A 25,967-nucleotide genomic window follows, 5' to 3' on the forward strand; every position below is an offset into this window, starting at 1 on the left:
GTCCCTTACTTGGCTGAGCCATCTCCCAGCCTGAGGCAAAGCCTTTGATCCAAGCACCAGCACTGATCTCTGAACCTTACTGCTGGGGATTCATCAGAACAGATGTTTGCTGAGTGCCTACCACAGGCCAGGGCTGTGCCAAGATCAAAGTTAGATCACTATGAGTGGCATGGCTAGAATGGTTTGAACATGGTACATATTATCTGCTACTTAAATTTCAGTTTCTGTCTCTTCTACCCACTTGCCAGGCACCCCTGAGGAAGTACCTAGCACAGAGCAATGCATACAGGAACCCATGGACCAGCTTCCTGGGATACCACTCCACTGCACCCCCACCCTGTCACATATCATATCCTGTTCCCCACCTGTTAGAGCAGCAGCATCTCTTGGGAACAAGGTAAGACATTCAAACCTTAGAGGTCAGACTGATCTAGTCAGTCCCCTCCCCAGGTGTGTCTGACATTTGAAATCGGGACATGATGGTATACAAAGGTCATGCTGAAGTACAGCACAATCAAATTACAAAAAAAAAAAATTAAACACACACACACACACACACACACACACACACACACACACACACACACACACACACACACACACACACACACACACACACACACACACACACACACACACACACACACACACACACACACACACACACACACACACAATGTCCTATCTTAAGCAAGTACGATTTTGCTTTCATTTGCATCCATAGCTATCTATCCTTGTGCACACGTGGCCCGAGGGCGTCAGGTTGAACACACCTGGCTGAGGCAGAGGCAGACCTTTAGTCACTGGGCAGGGCTGGCTCCCTGGCGTCCCCTGGATCCCAGCCCTCAGTCCCAATGGCTCTCCCTGGAAGTCCTGCCTGACCCTCTAAACCCCTCCTGTCCGGGACTCATGTGTCCCCAGCCCTGCCCCCAAACACCCGGTGACAATCACTCTGCATTCCTACAAGCAGAAAGCAAAACCACAGCCCAAGCCGCACAGCCCTCTGGGTCTCACGGAGGCAATGGAGGTGCTGAATCCTGGATCAGGCTTCGAAGCTGCTAGAAGCTCCCAGGTGTCTCTTGCAAACTGGGAAGCAGCTTCTTCAAGCGCCAAGGTAAGGGAGCCGAGTTACGTACAAGTCCCCCAGTCAAGTGGGGGTGATTCAAGAGGGAACATTTCTTTCATGTACTGAGATGAGCTGGGTGGAATATCCACTTGAAGCCCTTTCCTGGAAGGCGCAGGAGTCCAAAGCCGACCAGTGTGGACCTGCCACCTGCTGGCTCAGCAGCGCGAGGTCGGCGCGGTCTGGCGCGCCACCTGGTGGCTCCTTGAGACTCGCACTCTCCGCCCGGTGGGGCCTTGCAGCCCTGCGGGAACCGAGACACCAAACTGGCGAAGGTCAAGGCTGATGAGGTCATCTCAGCAACGCAGACAGCAGCGTCACAAGCAGGCTCTGCAGTCCCTGGGGTCCCCCGGGATTGGATCTTCTGAATTTGCTCCATTTGTCTCCCCACCTTATCTTGTTGGCTGCGCTATTTGAACCTACCATTGAACTTAATTCCATTTGTTAAATTAAAAATGCCCGGGCGGATGCTGGACAACTGGGCAGGACACAGCTGCTGGACCAGAGTCACACCCAAGACTTTGGTTCTGGTACAGCAGGGAGCTCAGAGATGGACTGTGCCAAGGGGAACAGGGCTTTTTCTGCACCCATGGCCTAGAAACACAGCAAGTGACCAGCAAACGCCCCTCCTCTCCAGGGCTCAGAAGCTTCTGGGTAAGCTGAGACCCGGCAGTAGCTCCCACAGAGCAGTCTAGTGGGGCGCAGGGAGTGAGGAAGGAAAGGTGTCAAAGGACAGAGAAAGCTGCATATAAGACACTTCGGTTTTATTCAGGCGCTCCAAGTTTGGACAGGGGCCAGCAAACCACACCTCATTACAGTCCTGTGACAGGATATAGTGGGAACAGGGAAGGGACACATCCGGGAATCTGGGGGCACCACCGAGGGGAAGTCGCAGGCTGACTGAGCCTGGAAGGTGAACTTTCACCCCTCCCCCTGGGAGAAGGGGACCTCAAGCCTGAAGAACAGGGCTAGTGTTCTGGTCAACTCTGGCTGCAGATTCAGGCCCAGACATTTAAAAACTCTATTGCCAGCTGGGCGTAGTGGTGCATGCCTTTAATCCCAGCACTTGGGAGGCAGAGGCAAGTGGATCTCTGTGAGTTCAAGGTCAGCCTGGTCTACATAGTGAGTTCCAGGACAGCTGGGGCTACAGGGAGACCCTGTCTCAAAAAGACAAAAAACAAAACAAAATAAAACAAAACAAAACTCTATTGCCCAGGCAACATTATTGCTCAACCAATAATGCCTGAGGCTTGGGGGGCTGTAGACTAAATGTCTGTGTCACCCCAAAGTCATATTTTGAGACTAACTCCCAGTGGAAGTGAGGCCTTTAGGGGGATAAGGTTTAGGTAAGGTCCTGAGGATAGAGCCCTGAGGATGGGATTAATGCCCTTATGAAAAGATGGAGCCATGTAGGCTTAAACTTGGCTTCAAGCTTGAGAGACTGCCCAAGAACCTAAGTGTTCTGTTTACACACTTCAGCCTTCAGAACCAAGAGAAAGGGTCACTCCATCTAGGGTGATGTGTTACAATAGGGCTGCTGTGGTCTGCATATGAGCTGTCTCCCCAAAGGCTCATGTATAGAAGTTTGGTCCTCAGCTGATGGGGCTATGCAGAGGTGTTTGGATCCTAAAGGCTCTAACTTCCTCAATAAGTTAACCCATTGATATATTCATAAGTAAGGGGGCTATTAGGAGGTAAGGCAGGTTGAAGTAAGTGGCCACTAGGTACATGCTATTTAAGGGTATATCCTGTCCCTGGTGCCTTCCTCCCCCCCCTCGCCTCCCATGAGGTGAGCAGCCCAGCTCCACCACACCTTTTCCACCTCACCACAATCCTGGACGCACAGAGTCAAATGACCATGAACTGAGCCCTCTAAACCCTGCACCACAATAAGTCTGCCTTTAAGTTTTCTGGAGTATTTTGTTACAACAATGAAAAATGTGAATACATAGTCCAAACTGATTAAGACAAACAGTAGGGACCAGAGCAATAGGAAGTGTTTGAAACTCCCAGGTTTCTGTGGGAGCAAGGCCAAGAGCCATTCTGGAAGGGTTGGTGACATGAATTGACATTCGTGCAAGGGGATGTGGAAATCTATTTATGGGCATATAGATGTGGAACTATGTTGCTGCCTGTAGGCTGCATGGGGCAGGGGGAGAAATGAGGAGCAGTAAGTCACAGAGCCATTTCCTCAGAGCCGTGGAAGATTTCTGACTAGCAAATGGTTAACCAAGCGAGCAGCACTTTTAGTTTATAAGTGTGCATTCCTGAGAGCCCCCCATGCCTGCCTTTGAACAAGATGGCCTATTGCCTCAAGACATGAGTAGCAGGCCTGAGGATGGAGCTCAGTGGGTGGAGTGTTTGCCTGGCATGCACAAAGTCCTGGGCTTGACCCTCAGCACTTAATAAACCAAGTGGTGTGGCAGACGCCTGTAATCCCGGAATTTTGGAGGTAAAGGCAGAAGGATCAGAAGTTCAAGGCTATCCTTGGCTATATCTTGAGTTTGAGGCCAACACAGGCTATATGAAACCCTGTCTCAAAAATAAAGGAAGACTGATGAGATGGCTTAGTGGGTAAAGGTGTTTGCTGACAAGCGTGACGACCTGAGTTCAATCCCCAGAATCCCACACAGTGGAAGAGAGAACTAACTCCTACAAATTGTCCTCTGACCTCCACACATGCACCGTGGCATGTGCAAGCATGTACTCATGCCCACACATATAAAAAATAACAAATCAATAAATGTAAAAGCATAAATAAAGGCAGAGGTGGCTAAGGGGGTCAATGTCATGGAGTTACTTCTGCTTCTGGGATTTGTCTGGGTCAACTTTGGATATGCTGAGCCGTGCTAACAGCCAGTGAGTGCTCAATGGATATTTGTAGAACTTCAAGGAGCCCTCCAGCCTGGTCATGGGCCCCCTCTTTGAGGGGCAGTCTTGAGTGCCTTTGGGTTTGAGGGGCTATGCCACACCTTACCTGAATCAACATGACTTGGGGGATGTCAGACCACAAAACCTGAGCTCAGCGAGCAGTTTCACTCTGTTTGCTGTCCTTCGTTGCCTTTTACTCACACTAACCAATTCTGTTGCCTGGGGTAGATCTTCAAGGACTGAGGAGGCCTAGAATGTAATCCCTGTGGGGATAAGGGGGAAAGGCCCAGAAAAGGAGAGCTAAGACCCTTCTTAAAGGTTGGCCTTGGTAGTGGCCAGAACTAAAGACAGAACAGTGAAGCCTTCAAGCCCAGGTGCTTTTCTTTCTTGTGCTGGATAGCTTAGGTGACCACTTGACACATGTGGGAAGAGGGAACCTCAGTTGGGGAATTTCTCTATTGGCATGGCCTGTGGGCATGTCTGTGAGGCATTTTCTTGATTGTTGAATAATGTGGTGGGGGGCAGCCCACTTTGAATGGTGCCAACCCTGGCTAGGTGGTCCTGGGTTGTATAAGAAAGCAGGCTGAGCACAGACCCGAGGAGCAAGCCAGTAAGCAGTGTTCCTCCATGGCCTCTGCTTCTGTTCCTGCCTCCAGGTTCCTGCCCTGGCTTCCCTTCATGATGACTGTAAGCTGTAAGGTGAAATAAACCCTTTCCTCCCCAGTGTGCTTTTGGTCAGTGTTTTATCACAGCAATAGAGAAGGCAAACTAAAACATTTCTCTTCAAACTAGAACCTTGTGGCATCTTTGCTCCAGTCTTCCTTGTAGCACTGCCCACCATTTACCCAGGGACTCATTGGGTGAATCACAAGACTCATCTGATTTTGCAAGATTCTCTTAAAAAGGCAAGATGCAGTCATAAGACATTTCTACTAAACTCTGAACAAAGGAATTAAGAAAAGACCAGACCTGTGCTCTTTCCCAAGCTGACTGGCCAGTCCCCACATCACCTTGTAAATATCCTCTTCTGGGTCCTTAGGAACAGCATAGAGGTAGACTTGAGTTGGGGTGAGTTTTACAGGAGGTAGCCTTGGCAAGCTTGGTAGAGGAGTGGATGACTGAGAAAAGGAGACCAGGGAGGTCATTTCAGAGCATGCTAAGGGTTACCTGGGCCCACTGGGAAGCAGGGAACAGTACGCAGCATGGCCCAGAGCTAGGCTATGGGAAAGAGGATGAAGCCGGGCACCATCTGTCCACCGCATTATCCACTGACAAAAGCTGCTCCCAGACACATCACCTCCCCAGCACTTCTAGCTAGCTCAATGCATGCCCACACTTCATTGGCTAGAGACAGTCCCCAGAGGGAGCTAGTTGCCAGGACATGAGGGTGGAGTAGCTTACAGCATCTACACTGAGCAGCCCACCTCTGTGCCAGTCACTCAGGGGCAGCTGTGCAGTGTCTCCACCCAATGGGTACCCTGTCACATGAGGATCCATTCCCAAAGGTAGCAATATTGTCATCAGCAGACTTGGTCAAGAGGTGCCATTCATGGTCTGAGTGATGGGAAAGGTGGGCTTCTAGCATCTGGCTATGAGGAAGCCTTCCAGGTGACAAGGTCACCCACTGGCATCAGTGACTGGAATGGGGCAGATTCGATGTACATCCATGCTGTCATTTGAAGAAAAAGGTCACTGGGCCACACTCTGCCTTATCAGGACTGGCTCAGGTTTTAATTTCCCTGAAAGTACAGATGCCCAGAATAAAGGTCTTATTTTTTTTCCTCCTGTCACAAGAAACCAGTGCTGTCATCAGCTTGTTTCATCTGATTGGACTGCCGGGGGGCGGGGAGGGGGGTGTCCTATGTGATATATGTGGCTAGGTTTCCACAGGGTCTTGATGCCATCTCAGCCCTCAGGCAGGATTTGTCACAAGCTTCAAGATCTCAGACTACAGCCCCAGGTTCTAATCACATTATCCCAATGACAAGGTGAGAAAACCTTCTGGGCCTTGTCTGTCATTCCAGGGACACCTGGTAGCCTCACTTTTTAGCAAAGTAAAACTTGCCTTTTGCAAAAAACAGCATGAGGTTTTTGTAGAGGTGCAGGAACCTGTTCTGCATCAGTTTGAAGGCAATGCACACAATCTCCATGCCGATGATAATATAAATGGAGAAAAAGAGGAAGAAATGAGGATGAACAAGCATGATGTCCCCGAACCCGATGGTGGTCAGCGTGATGAAGCAGAAGTAGAAGGCATCCTCGAAGTCCAGCTGTGTCTCCCAGAAGGGGAGGATGATGGCAGCGCAGGAGATGTAGGCAAAGATGACTAGAGCGATGACGGGGAGCGGGATGTCCAGCCTCTCCACCTGCCGGCCCACCTCATTCAGGTTGCTGAGGATAGAGCTGGACAGTCGTCCCAGCACCAGATTGGGACAGGAGCTGCTCCTCTCCACAGCCTGAATGGGCAGTGGTAGCACGTTCCGTTTCTCTTGTGCAACTAGTCTCTCAAACAACTCCATGTTGCAGCTTGGAGATGAAGGACTCCTGCCAGGCTGGGGGTCTGGGAGCTCATCAGCATCAGCATCAGCATCAGCATCAGTATCGACCACAATCTGAGGGATGGCTTCATCCTCAGGCTTGCTGTCAGGTGGCCTCCTGCAGAGCAGGCGGGAGCACCACTTGGTGGGAGAACAGTGGTGGCAAAGGAGAGCTCGGAACTGATTATAAGCCCTGGATAAAAAGCTGGCCAGGATGTCCCCTATGTCTGTGAGAACCAGGAACATCAGAGGGATACCAAAGAGAGCGTAGAGCATGCATAGGAACCTGCCAAGCCTGGTGACGGGGTACATGTTGCCGTAACCTGAAAAAGAAGACAGACCTTGGGGTTAACATCAGTCTCCTGGCATTCCCCAAAAAGCTCAAAAGCAGTCTTCTGCTGTTTCTTCTCCTCAGCCTGAAACTTTACAGAACAGAAATGTTCATCTTGGGGCAGAAGCATAGCTCAGGGGAGAAGCCTGTACTTACCATGCATAAGGTCCCAAGTTCAATCTCTGGTGCCAAATATAAGTGAATGAATAAATGAATGAATGAAATAAAAACTGTTGTACAAAACTATCCCCTGAGCCAGATAGATGCCATTTTCAGGAACTCAGCTGTGCCCACTTGCAAAAGATCATCACAGCTGGGCTTCTTGACTGTTAACCTCCCCTCAAAGGAGGGGAGGAGGGCCATGGGTTCCTCACCTGAGTATCCTAGCCATTCCTTCCAATAACCTGTTGTATGCAATTCTAGCCCTTAGGGAGGGGCTAGAGTTCATAGGTTGGGAAGACTATGGGAACAGGACTCCATTCACGTAGCTATGGGGGAGCCTTTATCCATGATGGGTGAAGCCTTTCTGGTACGGCCTTCGAAGGGGTGGAGCGCCCACACGTCTGTCAGTAACTCTTACCTATAAACTCATTGCTTCCCCAGGGAGATCTCCAGTGGAATTGTACCTTGGTTTATTATTGGGACCGCTCCTCCATGGAAGGAATTTTAGCAACACAAACAAACATTCACCACAAAGCATTCATCACGAGTCTGACATGAGGCTTGCCTTGATAGAGGGACAGGCAGTTTGATCCAGAGCATACCTGTGATAAAGGGTGGAACTGAGAGTCTAGTCCACAGGGCCCTTCAGGCCCAAACACTGTTCCAATCTCAGGATGGGATCCTCATCCAGTGAGAACTGTCTGGCCCACCAGGGGCTGACCCTTCTGCCACTCCCAAGCCACCCTCCTGTCTGCAGAGGACAGGCACAGGGCTAGCAACCCCACAGCACAGATGTTTGGAGCTTTTAGAACTCTCGAGAAGCACAGGTGAAAGGCTTTGTTGTTTAATGTTTGTGTTTAATTTTTGGTTAATACAGAAAATGCATTAATTATGTAAGTTAATGTGAAGGCAATTCCTGGGCAGGCTGAGCATCATTCAGTGTCCTTTCCTCCTGTGGGTGCAGGCAGGCTGTGAGATGCCCACCTCACCAGGGTCCCAGAGCAGGGGATAAGGAGTTGTGACCCTGGAAGGGCCTCATCGGACCCCTTTCATCTGTCTCAACACTATTGGCTGTTTATCGGGGGATGGAGGGAGGATGGGGACCATGTGACGGCAGGGTGAGTTAACTCCATGTATTCATTCATTTATTAATTCAGTGAGTACTTATTGAGTGCTTACTGCATGCACTAGAGACACAGTAGCGAGCAAAACATTTACAGTCTCCAACCTCGCTAGGCTTCTGGTCTGAGGGACACAGATGTTAATCAAATAACCACACATGTGACTATGTGGCACAAATGAAGACCAATCACAAGAAGAGAATGAACTATTCCAAGTGTGATTAAAGCAAAGGCTTCCGGCCTGGATCTAAGCTCAGGAAAGGTTTCCTGGTAAGGTGACTCTCGAGTAGAGATTGAAAGGAGGTCCAAGAACTAGCCAGGTCAAGAAACAGCATTCACAAGTGCAAAGGCCCTGCAGTGGGTTCATGTGGTGGGTTTGTATAGTGCACATGTATCAAGGGAGTGAGAGCCTTACCAAGTTATGAGCTCAGGGCTCACCACACAGGCCCATGCCTTCCTGGAGGGGAGTCTAAAGTTTTACCAAAGTGTCATCAGAGTGAAGCTGTCACTGTATATGAGGCCAAGAGAAGGCCAATGTGATCCATGGGGAGGGTACTGAGGTAAGATTGGGAGATGGGTGGGGTCTACAGGCTTAAAGGGAGGAGGGGTGCCTTGGGGCATCAGAGAGGTACTAGGGATTGGAGCACAGAGCTGGCATATCTGAGTCCTTGGTAAATGTGTTGGTTTTTGAGTGAGTTCCCTGTCAGAGAAGTTTTTCAGAGTCCCAGAAAGACAAGAGGAACCATTGCCCTGTGGTTAAGACCGTGTGCTCTGGAACCAGAGGTGGCGTTTGATGCCTTTTCCTGTGGCCCGCAAGCTCTGTGACCTGGGCCAGGGGTCTTTATCACTTGCTGTCTCAGTTTCCTCAGGTGCAAAAGGGGAGGTAACACTTAATTCCCAAGATATGGGGGCACTTGGAGAATAACCTTGAGTCATAGGCCTGAACAATCCCTTCAGGAAGCAGGATCTGATTGCAACTCTCCACAGCTTCCCATTTCACTCAGGGTAAAAACCAGTCTTCGCAATGCCCATAAGACCCTGGAACCCCCACCTTCATCTCCCACTCTCCCTTCTCTCTGACCTGCTTTTACTGTCCCTCATACATGCCAGGCAGGCTCTGACCCCAGGGCATTTGCACCTACTATTCTCTGTACCTAAAACGTACTCCACATGGCTCATGACTTGCTCCCTAGCTTCCTTCAATTCTATTCTCAGAAGAAGGTAGCAGTGGTCTCAAAGGGCTCCTCTGGCCACCTCATTCACAACTGTGCCTTTGTCCCCTCCCTCCTCATCCCCTCCTTTACTGTTTTCTCTGACAGCTGTGCTGCTTAGTTTTCATTATCAACTCGATATAATCCAGACTGCCCTCGGAGAATGTGTGGGATTATCTTGATTATGCTCATTGATGTGGGAAGGCTCACCCACCATGGGTGATGCCATTCCCTAGGCTTGGGGTCCTGAATTGGAGAAAAAGTAGAGATAAAAATTAAATGAGCACTAGCAAGCATTATGAATTCATTGCTGTTTGCTCTAAACTGTGGATGTGATATGTGACCAGCTTCCGTCACTCTGACTCCCCTGCCATGATGGAAGAGAGCTTGGAATTGTGAGTGGATTAAATAGTCTCTCCATTAAGTGACTATTGTCCGCATATTTCATCACAGCAACAGAGTAGAAACCAAGACAACTGGCATGCCCATCCCACTGATCTGTGGGAATTTTCATATTGTTAGTCTTACCATCTGCGTGGAGAGTTCTCTCACCCACTTGGCCAAGCACAGTGCCCAGCACATGAGTAAATGATTTGTCAAATGACCCATTTTATGCCAGGCACTTGTGGGTGGGGTTGGGAACACGCAGGTAGAGATTTTCCTGGCTGTCCTGGAAGCAGAGGAACCCCTCAAGGTTGGGTCATGGGGTCCACAAGAGATGACGTTGACTCTAGGCTCTATTCTCTGTACCTAAAACATTATACTGGGCTCAGGGAAGAGTCCTGTGCCCAAGCCTAACATGAGCCCCACAGGGCCATCAGCCCTTAGGGATGTCACAGGCACTTAAGAAGTCCAGGGAACCAGCCCATTTCCCAGACAGAACATAAGCCTCCTGGTTCTCATGCACTCCCAGGGAGCTTAGGAGAGGCTCTTCAAAAGTAGGTAGTAACCCTGCCCCCAGCCTCCGGTATTAGGGGCCCAGGGTTAAGTTTATTTCAATTTACTTCGATTTAAAGAAGAGACTCTAATATTGCTTACACCATCTGTAAAGTGCTTTTTAGAATCAAAATTCCATATGCAGCAGAACTGACAATCTCCATTACTGCATTTAATGGACAATAAACAGAGAGAGCTGCTGACCTGTTCTGGGTCACACAGCCCGCAGCCCACAAGGATCTGCACCCTTTGCCCAAAGACTTAGTCCATGTGCATGTCCAACCCAAGGTTCTCCTTGACAAAGCTGGGCTTCACAAGACCCTCTGACACATGTTCACAGTCCAGAAGTTTCTAGAAAAGATCCCTAGGAAGCAAGTCATAGAGGGACATAGTCACAGAGGGAATGTATTAACTGCCCCAATTACCGCATGCTGAAGTGTTGGACAGAAAACTGTATCACGCCCTGTAACGTATCCATAGATTCCAGTACAATCAGCCCACTGCACTTAGCCTTCATGTATTTAACAGCGCAGGCATTTTCCTTCCAGCTCCCAGGGAGCTTACCCAGGTGCGCATTGACCAGCCTCACACCTGTCAGGACCAGGAGCTTTTCAGGTTGAGTCAGAGAAGCAGGGCCAAAGCAGCATTCCGGAGGGACCTCCAAACCCAGCACTGATTACAGGCACTGTGGACACTCCTTCCACATCCTCTTTCCGGGGGGAGGAGGTCATAGGCACTGGCTGCTCTAATTGACTCATACAATGGGGAGTGGTTTTTGCTTTCCTGAGATTTCAACTAAGCTAATGCATTTCCAGGACGTCAGTAATTCAGCCTGGATTCCCATTAGAATCACCTGGAGGGCTCTAAAATATACGGATGCCTGGGTTTGCTTCCTAAAGATTCTGACTTGAGGGGACTGGCGAAATTGCCCAGTGGTTAGGGGCACATACTGCTCTCGCAGAAGCCCTGAGTTCTGTTCCTAGTACCCACCTCGGGTAGCTCAGAACTACCTGTAACTCCAGTTCTGGAGGGTTCAATACCCTCTTCTAGCATCTGTGGCCCCAGTACTCATGTGCACATACCCACACATATAGACACATAATTAAAAATAAAATCTTTTATAAAAAAGATTCTGACTTGATAGGTCTGGGGCAGAGTCCACAGGGGCTGAGTGTCTTCTATGTGGAGAAGTCAGAACTTCTCCAGTGTTAGCATGTATCAGAGGGTCTGGGAATGTGGCTGAGCTGGTAGAGTGCTGGTCCAGCATACACAAAGCTCTGGGTTCAATACCTAGCACCCCACAACCCGGGCATAATGGCACAAGCCTGTAGTCTCAGCACTTGAAAGGTGGAAGCAGGGAGACCAAAAGTTCAAGGTCCTCCTCAGGGACATAAATCTAGGACTGGGTAAGACAGGATTGCAGGCACCACACCTGATGGAGCTGAGCTCGCATTTGTATTCCTAACACATTCCACAATTGCACGGATACCACAGATCCAAGACACCTTGGCAGCCATTGTGGTGGATCTGGGGTTCTCAGCAGATGGCATCTGGAAATATCTGGAGATGGTTTTGGTGAATACAGTGGGTGAGGGCAATGGGGGACTTGTTCCCATGTCTAGGATATGGAGGCCTGAGATGCTGCTTGGCTTATTACAATGCATGGGTCAGACTCCCATGACAGAGATTTAGCCAGTTTTGGTGGCACAGGGCCGGAGTTGAGACCCTGGGAGTTAGTTAGCTCTGACTAAGTTCTTAAACAAGAAAATCAAAGCAAAGGACAAGCCTACCCAGCTCTCTCAGCCCTCTGGCTTGTCCCCTTTCTCCTGAACTGCACTTCTTCATAGTGGCCCCTGGACTTAGGGAACCTTTGAAGGGCAGCTTGGGGCTTGTGGTGGTTAATCTCAGTTGTCAATTTTACAGGGTCACCATTGAAAAGAACCTCTGGGAGGGATTTTCAAGGCTGGGTTAATTGAGGAGGGAAGACCCACCCTAAATGTGCATGGTACCATTCTATGAGCTGGGGTCCCTGACTGAATAGAAAAGAGAGAGTTGAGCACAAGCGTTCAACGCTCTCTGCTTCCTGACTGGGGATGCAAAGCGACCAGCTGCCAAACACTCCTGCCACGGCTTCCCTACCATGACGGACTGTGTCCTCCACCAAGCCGAAACCAACCCTTTGTTCTGCAGTTGCTTTTGTTACAGCTATAAAACAAGTAACTGATACAGGCCTTGATCTCTGCCCCGCTGGCCCTGGCTGGCTCAGAACCCATGGAAGGGGGTGGTCACAGCATGTCAGCTCCTTGACCCCAGCTGGACACTCGCTGGGTGTGGAGCTGTTGTTTACACTTTCTGCCTGTCACCTGTCCCGCTGCCCACACCTGCTTGTCTCCACATTCAAGCAACCAACGCTGGTTCTGAAAGACCCATGGGGGCTGCAAGAGCATCCTTGGAGCTTGTGGGGCATGTGTAGAGTATGTGGAAGCAGATGCTGGTGTCTCACTGAGAAGTCTGGTCCTCCTTAAACTGCCATCCCCTATGTAAGAGTAGATTGGTTGGATCTTGGTCAACCAGTGAGCCCACCCCTTGCTGTAGCAGTCGGGGAGCGGGAAGGGGGTCAGTGGGAGGCGTTCTCGGACGTCAAGATCTCTTTGGTTTTATGGGAACCCCAGGCAAGAAAGGGACAGGCAGCCCTTTCCTTAATAGATGGAGTTATGTCTAAAAACGACATGAATCTTGTGGGCCTCTTGCGACCCACTGAGTAGAAGATGGAAAAATTTCGATATTCCAGGCCAGCAGAGCCACAGACATCCCCTGACTTACAGTCTACTTGCAGTAGAGGTCCATGGCTTGGGTCAGGTTGTAGGCAGCTGCCACTAAAAGCACTATGGCTGCCACTGACACATATGGTCTCGCCCGCCCTTTCAAGTGTCCTGGAGGCAGGTCTAGGGTCCAGGCACCAGGCTCAGAGGATCATGTCCCTTGTTGGAGGTTACCCAGCTCTGAGTCTGGGTGGCCAGCCTTCATAGCTGTACACTACGGTTCACCACCCTGAATTTGAGGGACAGTGCTCAGTGGCAACTTTTGTGGCCCCTGTGGACCCAGCCCTCCTAAGGATGGAGCCCTGGGCCTCTTGCTGGCCAGGAGGTGGAGCAACTGAACAAGGGACCATGCTCCCTGTGAGGGGTCTGACCTAAGAGCTCCTGGTTTGGCCCCTCCAGGCTGGCCTATCTGCTCCACTGCCAGATGGCAGCCAGGCTAGCTTGGAACCTAGCATGCTCTTAATGCTGGCCCAGGACACACAGCCCAAGTCTCCCCATAGGCCAGGAGGCTCCCTCCTCAGAAGGGTTCCTACAACTCTCCTGGAGATACTTTTCCCTAAAGGGGCCACTAAGCTCTGGATTTTATGGGGAACATTTCTCCTGCCTGGGAAGCTTCCTTCCCTTTGATCTGTTACCTCTACAGGGAAGCCCTTACTCCTCACAAGATAAGCCAACACTTTTCCCATCCTATCTCACCTGCCCCCATCTCAGCTGTTCCCTTTGAGGGCTCTTCAGCATGGACGCTTGTCAGACCATGGGCTTAACATCTACTGTCCCTCTCTGTTTCCAGACTGGAAGCTTCCCTGGGCAGGGAGCATATCCAGCCAGTTTCTGTGTGATGGGGCACAGAGGGTTGTATACAGAGACATTGGAGTGTCAGGTTATGGTCAGGGATGGCCTGGGTTCAAGTACACATAAGCTATGTGACCATGTCTGAGTTTCCCCGTCTGGAGTATGATAACTATACCTATCTGGTTATAGGATTAGATCTTCATGAAGAAGTTAGACCTGGGGATGGGGTTCAGTGATGGAGTATTTGTCTCAACTGCACAAGGCTGTAGGCTTGATCTGAGATCACACACAAGTACACAGACACCGACACACAGACACACATACACACACACACACACACACACACACACATATACACAGACACACATAGACACACACACAGACACTCAGGCACACACAGACACACACACACACACACATATACACACACCTATACACAGACACTCAGGCACACACAGACACACACACACACATATACACACACATACACACAGACACTCAGGCACACACAGACACTCAGGCACACAGACACACAGACACACAGACACACACACACACAGACACACAGGACAGAAAATCTGAAACATCTTCAGTGCAGCTATGCATTTGTAGAACAAAGAGAGGAGAGTGGAGGGGTGGTGGGGGCGGGGGGGATCTCCACACGCCAGTTCCAGTGTCCTCTGTCATTCAGAATTCTAGCTTTTGTGTGGCCTTTGAAAAGAGAATGTGTGGTTTTGAAGGTCCTCAGAACTTATTTTTAAATGAGTGGCTGGTCAGAGCAGAGAGGCTGTCCTCACCTAAGCCTTCACCCTTCCTGGGTTGTAGAAGGACAACTGTACGTACAGAATGTTTCCTTCACCTGAGACCAGGGCACAAGGCAAGTGAAGGGACGAGGAGAGGGCAGCTTTGTCCTCTCTGGGAATGCCTCCCCTCCTGGGCCACAGTCTGCTCCAGTGCTCCCTCAAGGAGACTTGGGAATCTTGGCTGTCCCTGAGACCAGGCACAGCTTACTGGGCAGGAAAGGGCAGGGCTCTGTAGCACCCCCACGGACCTACAAGGTCAGCACCCATCTTTGGGGGGGAATAGCACTCGACCGAGGGTCTCAAAGTCTGTTCATGATCCCTAACTTCACACCTTGGTCTCTGACTTCACCTCTCTGGACTCAGAACACGAAGCTCACATCACCCCATCCCCAGAACCTCTGTGAGCATCCCAAGCAGCAACTGGACATGGCTTGGACTGTGTCATAGTTTTCATTCCCACTAACTCCTACTCTGCTGTGCCCAGATCCTGGTGCTCTGGCACACTGTACATCCATCTCTACACCACACCCTCCTTACAGCTCTGATCGTTTCAAAGGAGTCACTTATTACCCACATGCTAGCGAGTCTAAAACCCACTTTCCAATCCCAGCCCTCACTCTGAGCCTCAGGCCCACATGCCCAGCAGTACTGGATGTCTCCCTTGAAGGCACTAGGGGGAAGTCAACTCCCGCTGGCCAAGAACTGAGTGCCTCTACTTCCAGCTCCCAGCTTTACCATACTCCTAAGACACCCATCCCATCATACAAGGCAGAAAGCCCAGTGTCTGCCTGAAGCCCTCCCCACCCCATGTCCAGTTACTCTTGATCTTCCTGAAAGCTGATTCTCTGTCTCTAACATCACAGCTGTTGTCCTAGCTCACGTTGCCATCACCATCCACCTAGGCTGCAGAAGCCTTCCATCCATCTTCTCTCCCTTCAGCTGCCCTGAAGTTGCAGGGCTCTCTGGGATGCTGAGACACTAGGTCTTTCCCCTCCTGGAAGCCCATTGGACACTCCCACTCCCTCAGAATAAGAAGCCCCTTCAGCCCCATGGTCTGGCCTCTGCCTCTGTCTCACTTCCCTGCATCGCCGATGTAACACCCTAACAGTATCAGCCATTCTTTAGGTTGCCTGGCCCTTGCTTGTGCTGTGCTGGATCTGGAATGACCTTGGCACACCTGGCCTTCCCACCCTGGAACTCCTGCTCCCCTAACAGGCTCAGTACAATGCCACCCCCGCAGCTGGCCTATAAGTTTCACTACTGGGATGCTTCCACCCCATGATGGGGCTACCACCTCTTTACTCTCAGTTTCCCCTAAGCACATCTTTGTCACACAGAGACCCCATTTGGTCACCTGTCAGTACTTCTGTCTTGTTCAGGAGCCTGTGAGTTGGAGCCACATCTGCCCTGTTCCCAGTTGGTCCAGGCATGTACAGCGGGCTGATTGTTTCATACGTGAGCCAAGGGAACAAGAAAGCCAGAATCTAGCCTGTACCTTGTTCCCTGGTGCCTCTGCCCTGGCACGGGGCTACACTGACCTAAAGAAGGATGCTATCTTCTAATTTGCATCCTGGTGCCTATGGACAAATGGCAGCCCTGCTTCCTACTATACACTGCCCTAAGAACAGCACCCTCCTATGTCTCCTGGCAGGGCTAGGCGCACCACCACTGTTCCTTGTATTGGATTAAAGGAATGTCCCAGCACGCCCACCAGCAGGTGTGCCCCATAGTTCTTCCAGGTAGGCTGTGGTTGCAGCAGGAGGTTGCAGGGCAGGTCTTTGCACTTACCCACCGTGCTGAACACCGTGCAGCAGAAGAAGAGGGCGCTCAGGAAGGACCAGTCCTCGGGTGCCTTGAACCACTGGGGCTTCACCTTCTGCAGATGTTCCCGCAGGTCCTTACTCTTGCCTTCCACCACTGGAGAGAGACAAGAGTTTGAAAAGAGCTCTGTCTGACAGCCCCTTCCACCTTTGTAGTCCTCATCAATACCACATCCTGGCTCTCAGGGATCTTGAAAATGTTTCCACAGCTCAGATTCAGCTGTTGGTGTCTATGGAGACCAAGGGTCACATGGCCCCATGAAAAGAGCACTTAACACACAGCCCTGGTGGGACCTGGGCTTAGCTCCAGAATTAGTCTGCAGCCTTAGGGAGATTCCTTCCTTCTTTCCTTCCTTCCTTCCTTCCTTCCTTCCTTCCTTCCTTCCTTCCTTCCTTCCCTCCCTCCCTTCCTTCCCACCCTCTTTCCCTCCCTCCCTTCTTCACCTCCTTTTCCCTTCCTTCCTTCCTTCCTTCCTTCTTCCTTCCTCCCTCCCTCCTTCCTTCCTTCCCTTCTTCATTTCTCTCCCTCCTTCTTCCCCTCCCTCCCCCTTCTTTCCTTCCTTCCTTTTTCCCCTCCCTCCCTCCTTTCTTCCTTTCATTCTTCCTCTTCCCTTCTTTCCTTCTCTCCCTCCTTCCTTCCTTCCTTCCTTTCTTCCTTCCCTCCTTTTTTCCTCCTTGATGGGCCATCATGACTGGTTTATGTGGTACTATGAATTGAACCCAGAGCTTTGCGCATGCAAGGCAATCTCTCTCCTGACTGAACCATATCCTCAACCCTTTGGAGGATTTCTTTAACTTTCAGAAACATTTCTTTCACTTTCTTCTTGTTTGTTTTGTTATTGTTGTTTAGGGGCCTTTGTTTATTTGTTGTTATTTTTTGAGACAGGGTTTTGCTATGTACCCTTGATTGGCCTAGAACGTTCTATTTAGAACAGGTTGATGTCAAACTTGTAGCAATCCTCATGCGTCTACTTCCCAAGTGCTCGAGTTATAGTTAAGCACCACCATGTCTGATCTTTATTCATTTCAAAGAGGAATAAAAGCTTTTGCTGGCTCTTGTGAAATTCTGCAGAACTGAAAGCAGAGGCTTTCAGCAAGTCAGGCTGTATGTAATAAGCAGACACGCACTGCATCTGCAGGACTAAGCAGACAAGCATCGCATCTGCAGGACTAAGCAGACAAGCACCGCATCTGCAGGACTAAGCAGACAAGCACTGCATCTGCAGGACTCTGAGTCCATGGGTTTGGGTTCCCGGTACCAGCCCCAGATGCTGTCTCTTGGGGTGGGAAGTGTTGGCCCCTAGGCTGAGATGATGGCACCAAGCCTGGCACTCAGGGGCAGTCACCACCCATTTGAATGGCACCAGCATCAGCGTCCGGGCAAGCATATGTGCATTCACCCTAACTACTTCTTGTTGCTCTAGACAAGGGGCTGCATTCTGAGCCTCAATTTCCCCATTTGGGACGCTGTGTGGCCTCATAAGAGGCTCAGACTCTGGATACTAGGTGCCTGGTATGGAATCCTGGGAGTCATTTACCTAGTTTGTGAACTTTGAACTTTACTTCCAGGGCCTCTGTTTCCTAATCTGTAAATGGAAGACAATTCATAGCCAAGGTATGGGCTGTAGGAAGGCCTAAGAGAGAAAATGTGTGAAAGCGTTTAGCCAACAGCTATTCGGCACTGTACTTTCCCACGGAAATTGGTGCAAAATGAAGCTCGTGACCTCACACTTGTCTGTGCATCCAGGAGCCCTTTGAAACAAGATTTTTAGCCCATCGCCCGAGGAAGAACCTGGACATGTTATATGAAACAAGCTCCTTGGATGAATCGGACACATGGGCTGTATTGGAGAGCCTTAACCTTGCTGGAGATCCAGACCCTGTCATAGCTCCAAGTGTCCCGGCAACACCAATGGTCATCTCACTGACCTACCGAGTAGACCTGTGAGACCCGTGTCTGTGTGGTCAGGGACCAGGAAGAGGGACTCTCCACAGAGGGAGATTCTGCTTCCCTGGACCAGCCTTCAGGCAACCCCAGCTGAGGAGACCTGCTCCCAAAGCAGGTTCCAGCTAGAGGGAAGCAGTGCCAGGCAGGGCCACACACAGAGGGAAAGCAGCTGCCCCTGGCTCTTAGAACCTGTTTTTCTTTTATCCTTTTTTCATCCTTTGCACTTTTTTTTTCCCTCTTGCTCTGTGGACCACATCTTTGTAAGCTTCCTTTGGAGAACAAAGAAAGTGACTAAACACAAATCAAAGTACAGACACCTATCAAATGTCTTCTGTCTTATAGAAACCTTATGTCCATCATCTATCTCTGCTTCCCGAAAGGGTCTCTGTGATTGGCAGGTCTCACTGAGATTGTGAGACCACTGTAGGATACTGACAAGGGACCTGGTGCTGTGGGTCCGTTGGCAGGCTAGGACAACAAACCAGTTCCAGCCCCAACTTTTCCTCACAGCACCCCCGTCCCCCAGCCCATGATGGACAACAGCTACAAACTAGGAAGCTGCTTGCTCATCCTGGGGATTCAAGCCCAGTTTGGATGGTTCCTTGAAGTATCTTCATTGCAAAGTGGATCTTGGGTGGGGTGGGAATGGTTAGTTCACTCACCTTGCCCAGCCCACTAAATCTTCAGCAATCCACGGTCCCCTGAGCCCTGGAGACTGGGTGGGGCTGGGAGTTGTGGCACAGGGAAGAGAGGGCTGGCCCTTGGGAGTACCTGCTCAGCACTCTTACTTTTCTCAGTGTACCCCAGAGAGGCTGCTTGTTCATCTTCCCACTGACCAGAGGAGAAAATTGAGACTAAGTTCTGCCAGAGGAGAGGAGGATACAGGCAACCTGCTCCCAGCCTCCTACCCTGGGAGCTGCACGGTAGGTAGTAAGCGCTCAGAGGCACCCACCTGTCCTGTTACACGTCAGGATACTGCACAGCTCTTCCAGGAACATCTTCAGCTCGACGTTCTCCTTTGCTTCTGTGTCAGGGCGGCCCTCAATGGCAGAGAAGAGGGCAGCACCCACCAGCGCATAGGTCACCAGGCAGCCCAGGAAGCAGAGGCCAGGAAGGAGCTTCCCCAGGGCCTCTGGGCAGCACCTCTGTGCCTGGGACGGCCCCCCAGCCTCCATCCTTTCAGATGGAGCAGCCTGGGGCGGGACAGGAGTGTGCGGAGACTGGAGCATCCAGGCCGGGCCTGGAGGAGGAAGGTGGGAGTGGCCGGAGAATGGCCAGGCTCCAACGCTAAGTGGATGGCGCGTGTGCTTCCCCGAGGACCCAGGAAGCCGCCGGAACTCATCATGTTCAGCTCATCTGAACGACTCAGATGGCGCCCCTGCTAGCGCCCCAAATTGCTATTGATCCATCTGATCAGCGCCCGAGCTGCTGGCAGAGGCTTTGGGAGCCTGTGCGGTGGTCGTTTTGTTTATTTCCTGTCCTAAGACTACAGCTTCGGATTCCAGGTACCAAGTCTGATTTTCAGTTTTTAGTCAAATGATTGTACTTCCTCGGGTTGTTCAGACACCCCTTGCCCTGGTATGTCTGGCAACCTGAGCCAGAGTAATAAAAATTAGTGCAGCCACAGCCCCACTGTTTCCTAAGGGCTGGATCCTGTATGGGTCTCTCACTGGCCTGGAACTTGCCAAATAGGCTAGGCTGACTGGCCAGTAAGCCCCAGAGATCTGCTTGTCTCTCTCTTTCTCTCTGGTGCTGGGATTGCAAGCAGGTGCCACCATGCCCAGCCTTTCTTTACTTGGATTCTGAGGATCAAACTCTGGTTCTAATGCTTACACTTTACTGAACCACCCTCCCCCACCCCCACCTCACCCTAGCCTAAACTTTCTATTTATTGAGAGTTTTCCACCTTCAGTTGGAAGACTATTTTGTTGACTGCACAAGTTCACAAAGTGCAGGTGAAGCAAAGCCAAACTTTCAGGCCGCTTCTGGGCTACTGAGAGCAACATAGTGCCTTACTCTGGGCAATGAGCACCGGGAGTGGAGGAAGTTGGTGTTCTCACAACCAAAACTGAGTCTTTCTAACCCAAGGTTAGGGGAGTGTGACGGGTTAAATAGAAATGTCTCCCAAAATTCACTGTAAGTGAACTCTGTTCCCTGGGGGCAACATTGCTGGTTTGAAATCAGAGCACATGACTAAGCCTCATAGAGAAAGAGGAGGAGGCTCACAAGGCCACACCCATTTCTGAGGCTAGGGGGCAATCAAGGACTGCCAGGGAGGGACTCTGGTTTCACAGGGTAGCTGCTCATGCTTCTGTAGGTAACCCCTGGGAGGCTCACTGGCTCACCAAGCTGGACTTACCTGGAATTGTTTCTTTGGTGTGTTATTGCCCTCTCTACCTGGGGTGAACAGAAATAGATTCTCCATAGCTCAGCAGGTAAAGGTGCTTGTCGCCAAGACTCATGACCTGAGTTCAGTCCCCAGAACCCATATGGTAAAAGGAAAGAACCAACTTGAGGAGGCTCACAAGGCCACACCCATTTCTGAGGCTAGGGGGCAGTCAACGACTGCCAGGGAGGGACTCTGGTTTTACAGGGTAGCTGCTCATGCTTCTGTAGGTAACCCCTGGGAGGCTCACTGGCTCACCAAGCTGGACTTGCCTGGAATTGTTTCTTTGGTGTGTTATTGCCCTCTCTACCTGGGGTGAACAAAAATAGATTCTCCATAGCTCAGCAGGTAAAGGTGCTTGTCGCCAAGACTCATGACCTGAGTTCAGTCCCCAGAACCCATATGGTAAAAGGAAAGAACCAACTCCTGCATTTTGCCCTCTGACTTCTACATGTGTGCTGTGGTATGAGCACACACATAGTAATAAGTACATGTAAAATCAAAAGATATAGGAACTTAAATCCCAGTGTGATAATATTAACAAGTGAAGATCTAGGGGCTGGAAAGATGGCTCAGCAGTTAAGAGCACTGGCTGCTCTGGCAGAGGACCAGGGTTGGGTTCCCAGTGAGAAATTAATTTCTGCTATTTATAAATTACCTGGTGTGTGGCTTTTATTATAGTAGCATGAATGAAGTAGGACAGGAAGGAAACACACAACCTTGGCAACACAACACAGGGCTCATAAGCTCTGAGGCAGGCTACCTGGAGATGCAGGCCACCATGTTCTTTTCCCAAACTCCCCTCCCCTCCCTTCCTCTTTTTGTTTTCTCTCTCAAAAGAGGACAGGCATTTAGAGCCTTGGCTGCTCAAGCACAAATAAGCTACCAATTCCTTTTTAAAAATAATGAGAAGTCAATTACACGCCTACATTAAACATGGCATTGGTTGCGAAAAATCAAATTGCTGTGTTACAATCAAGTTGTACAGCCAACTTTATATTGTATTCTACAGGCTTAATCACTGTAGGGGAGAGTGTGGGAATTGAAGAAAGTCTTAATATCAAAGGTTGGGAGAGTGAGGGTGGAGGTGAAAGCCAGACCTCCAAGGCCTGCTTGTTTGACCTAGCCCACCCACTGAAGTGTGGTGAGCCAGCTTCCTGCTCTTCCTGTCGCACCTTCCATGCCTGCTGCTGTGAGGTATTCCACCTCTCCTGAACCGTAATCCAAATTGAGCCCTTTCTCCCTTAAGTTGTTTTTGTTAAGGTATTTTGTCACAGCAATGGAAAAGAAATGAATACAGGAACATATCGTTGTATAGGAAGTTCATTATGGGAATTGGTTCATTCAGTCAGTGGTGGTGTTTCAGGACTTACGGCACTGGGAATGGGCTTTGAGGTTTTATAGCCTGGCTCTACTTGCTGTTTTCCTCTTTCTGTTTCTGGAGTGTGACGAAGTGTGGTGAGCCAGCTTCCTGCTCTTCCTGTCGCACCTTCCATGCCTGTTGCTGTGAGGTATTCCACCTCTCCTGAACCGTAATCCAAATTGAGCCCTTTCTCCCTTAAGTTGTTTTTGTTAAGGTATTTTGTCACAGCAATGGAAAAGAAATGAATACAGGAACATATCGTTGTATAGGAAGTTCATTATGGGAATTGGTTCATTCAGTCAGTGGTGGGAAGAACTCCCACAGTCTGCCGTTTGCAAGCTGGAGATCCAGGAAAGCCAGTGATGCCACTCAGCCAGAGTCTGAAGCCCAGAGAAACATGATTGGGATTGGGAAGTGCCACTTACTGGGGACTCTGCAGGCCCCAGGGTTTGGATGCCGAAGAATGCCAGGTCCCTACACAAGATGAGAGTGAATTCTCCCTTTCTTCACATTTGTTATTTATTATTTTTATGTGTATGAAAGTACTTCCTACATGTATATAAGTGCACCCATGCTGTGCACTGCTGGTGGAGGTCAGAAGAGGGCGTCAGATCCTCTTGAACTGGAATTACAGATGGTTGTTAGCTGCCATGTAGGTGTTGGGAATCGAACCAGGGTCCTCTGCAAGAGCAGTTAGTGCTCTTAACTGCTGAGCCATTTCTCCAGTCTCATCCCTTCCTTCACATTTTTTTCACTTCTATTCAGGCCCTCAGGGGATTGGATGATGGTCACCCATTTTGGTGAGAGTAGGTCTGTTTTACCCAGTCTGGCAATAAAAATACTAATCTCTTGTTGAAAACCCCACAGACACCCATGGTAATAACATTACACCAGCTCGTGGGACATCCCACGGTCCAGTAAAATTAGCACATAAAAGTAGCACATCACTGGGCTAGAGAGATGGCCCAGTCAATTAAGCACTTACCTTGTAAGTATAGAGACCTGAGTTTGATCCCCAGAACTCGCTTTAAAAAAAAAAAAAAAAAAAAGCCAGGAGTCGTGGTGGTGGTGTGTACTTGTAATCACAGCACACAAAATTAAGCATCACAAATGACTTGACAGGAATAGAAGTCTACAGGTCTCTGCCTGCTGGTCCAGAAAGCGAGAGTCCTAGATTGTATGGCCAGCTCTGCCTCACTGTTCTGATACATTCCAGGGTGGTGGTTTTCAATCTGTGGCTCCTGAACCAAGAGAGTGACCATCACCATGAACTTGTTAGACACACAAGTTCTTGGGCCCCACCATAGACTTGCTGAATTGGAAACACCAAGAGGAGGAGTCACCACGTGAGTCTCAAGCACATTTATGTTTGAAAACCAATGGCCTCAGGGCATTATCCTCATCTGCACAGTTAAAGTTGGAATCTTAGGCACACTGCTGCTCCTCCGCTCTGGCTTCAGGGAAAGGGACAGAAGGGAAGTGTGGGGCAATCAATTTCTTCTTAAGCATAACATTGACAATACCAAATACTGGTAAGGGTGTGGACCAAGAACTCTCATTCACTGCTAGAGAGAAAACAAATAGTACAACCATGATGATAGTTGATATTGACTGTCTGCTGCTCTACAGATGGAGAAAAGGAGCTAAGCAGCAGCATCACTCTCTGCTTTCTGACTGTGGATGGAGTGTGACCAGCTGCTTCAAGCTCCTGTGGCCTTGACTTTCTGCCACGATAGACCAAACCCTTGAACTGTGAATCAGGATAAACCCTTTCTCTCTTAAGTTCTTTTTATCAGGGTGATTTATCACAGCAACAGGAAAGAAATGAAGATGTCAACTTTGGAAAATTGTCAGCTTCTTTAAAAATTAAACATGCTCTTATTATATAATTCAGCCACCATAGTCTTTGATATTTATTCAAATGACTTGGAAGTTTATGTCCACACAAATCCTATGTGTGGGTGCTTATAGAAACTTTATTCATAACTGTCATACTTGAAAGCAACCCGGATGTCTTATTTATTTATCAATCAATAAATTTTGGTATACCCAGCTAGTGGAATATTATTTAGCACCAAAAAAAAGCTATCAAAGCACAAAAGGACATTCACCACGTGAATCTGAAAAGCTATGCACTGTACGAAACCAACTTTATGACACTCTGGAAATGCTATACTGTGGGAGCAGTACAAACAGCTGCGGTTTCTAGGGCAAAGGGGAGGAGGGGACAGAGAGGCAGAACATGGAGATGTTTGTTCTTTTTGAGCATGGTCTCTTTGTGGCCCCAGCTGGCTTGGAACTCATACGTAGACCAGTCTGGCCTCTATCCCCCAGAGGTCCGCCTGGCTCTGCCTCCTGAGTACAGGGATTAAAGGCATGTGCCACTATGCCTGGCTGGAGAATTTTTTTAAAAAGATCTATTGGGTCTGGGAAGACGGATCAATGGTTAAGAGCACTGACTGCTCTTGCAGAGGACCTGGGTTAGAATCCCAGCACCCACATGGTGGCTAACAACCGTCTGTAACTCCAGTTCCAGAAGATCTGGTACCTTCTTCTGACCTCTGCAGGCATTGCACAACATGGGTGCATTTACACACATGCAGGCAAGACACTTATACACATAAAATAAAAATAATAATTAAAATATTTTTTAAAGATTTATTTATATATTTATTTTGTGTGTTTGCTTGTGTGAGTTTATGAGTAATGCATATGTGTAAGAATCCCGAGGAGGCCAGGAGAGGGTGTCAGATACCTTGGAACTGGGATTACAGGCAGTTGTAAGCCACTATGTGGGTGCTGGGAATTGAGCCCAAGTCCTCTACAAGAACAGCAAGCGCTCTTAACCACTAAACCATCTGTCTAGGTCAGTATTTATTTTATTTTTAAATATTTATATGTGTATGTCTGTGTGTTGGTATATACATGTATGTGCAGGTGCCGTTAGAGGCCAAAAGAAGATGTCGGATTTCCTGGAGCTGGAGTTACAGGTGGTTGAGTGTCAGACTGGGGTCCACTGCACAAGCAGTACTTGCTTTAAACTGTTGAGGCACCTCTCCAGCCCCAGCACAGAGATTTTAACGCCAGAACTATCTGTGTGGTACTGTATGGTAGACACATATTATGTTTTATTTATCTAAACTCATGGACCCTGCAGCACAGGAGTGAACACTGTTGTAAACTGTGGATTTTATGTGGTAGAGGTGTGTCATTGTAGGTTCATTGACAGTCACAAATGTACCTCTCAGTGTTAGATGTTGGTCACATTAAGGAAAGGCATGTAGTCAAATGATCTGCTCTCTGCTTGGCCTTGCTTCAAGGTAAAAATTGCTCTTAAAAAATGAAAACAAGGGGTTGGAGAGATGACTCAGTGGTTAAGAGCACTGACTGCTCTTGCAGAGGACCTGGGTTTGATTCCCAGCACCCACATGGCAGATAACAATTGTCTATAACTCCAGTTCCACGGGATTAGACACCTTCTTTTGACCTCAGTGGGCATTGCATGACACAGTTGCACTTACATACATGCAGGCAATACATTCATACACATAAAATAAAAATAATAAATTTTTTAAAAAGTCTAACGAAGGGCCAGCATGATAGCTTGGTAGGTAAAGGCCAAGCCTGAAGACCTGAGTTTAATCCCCAGGACCCATGTGGTTGAAAGAAAGAACCAGTTCCTGCAAGTTGTACACTGAGCCCTACAGGAGCACCACAATGTGCACACACACACACACACAC

General features: G+C 49.4%; 1 protein-coding gene across 1 annotated transcript; it reads right to left on the bottom strand.

Annotated features, from left to right (window-relative positions):
* Positions 1–6,033: 6,033 nt before the first annotated feature.
* Positions 6,034–19,652, bottom strand: Kcnk18 (potassium two pore domain channel subfamily K member 18). The gene is made up of 3 exons (XM_008827348.1): positions 19,430–19,652; positions 16,498–16,626; positions 6,034–6,854 (listed from the first exon to the last, which is right to left on the bottom strand). The coding sequence occupies exons 1-3, from the start codon at positions 19,650–19,652 to the stop codon at positions 6,034–6,036; spliced, it is 1,173 nt and encodes a 390-aa protein (XP_008825570.1).
* Positions 19,653–25,967: the final 6,315 nt, after the last annotated feature.

This window comes from Nannospalax galili, unplaced genomic scaffold (genome assembly GCF_000622305.1).
Source record: "Nannospalax galili isolate Female #2095 unplaced genomic scaffold, S.galili_v1.0 scaffold31, whole genome shotgun sequence".
In the NCBI taxonomy this organism is placed as follows: Eukaryota; Metazoa; Chordata; class Mammalia; order Rodentia; family Spalacidae; genus Nannospalax; species Nannospalax galili.

Bases quoted from the DNA above. Each gene is read 5' to 3' on its own strand.
- Kcnk18 (XM_008827348.1), bottom strand. From the start codon at position 19,652: ATGGAGGCTGGGGGGCCGTCCCAGGCACAGAGGTGCTGCCCAGAGGCC. The intron at 16,627-19,429 runs GTGGGTGCCTCT...GTCTCTCTCCAG, and splicing joins CCTGACGTGTAACAGGACAG to TGGTGGAAGGCAAGAGTAAG. The intron at 6,855-16,497 runs GTAAGTGCAAAG...CTTCTTTTTCAG, and splicing joins CACGGTGTTCAGCACGGTGG to GTTACGGCAACATGTACCCC.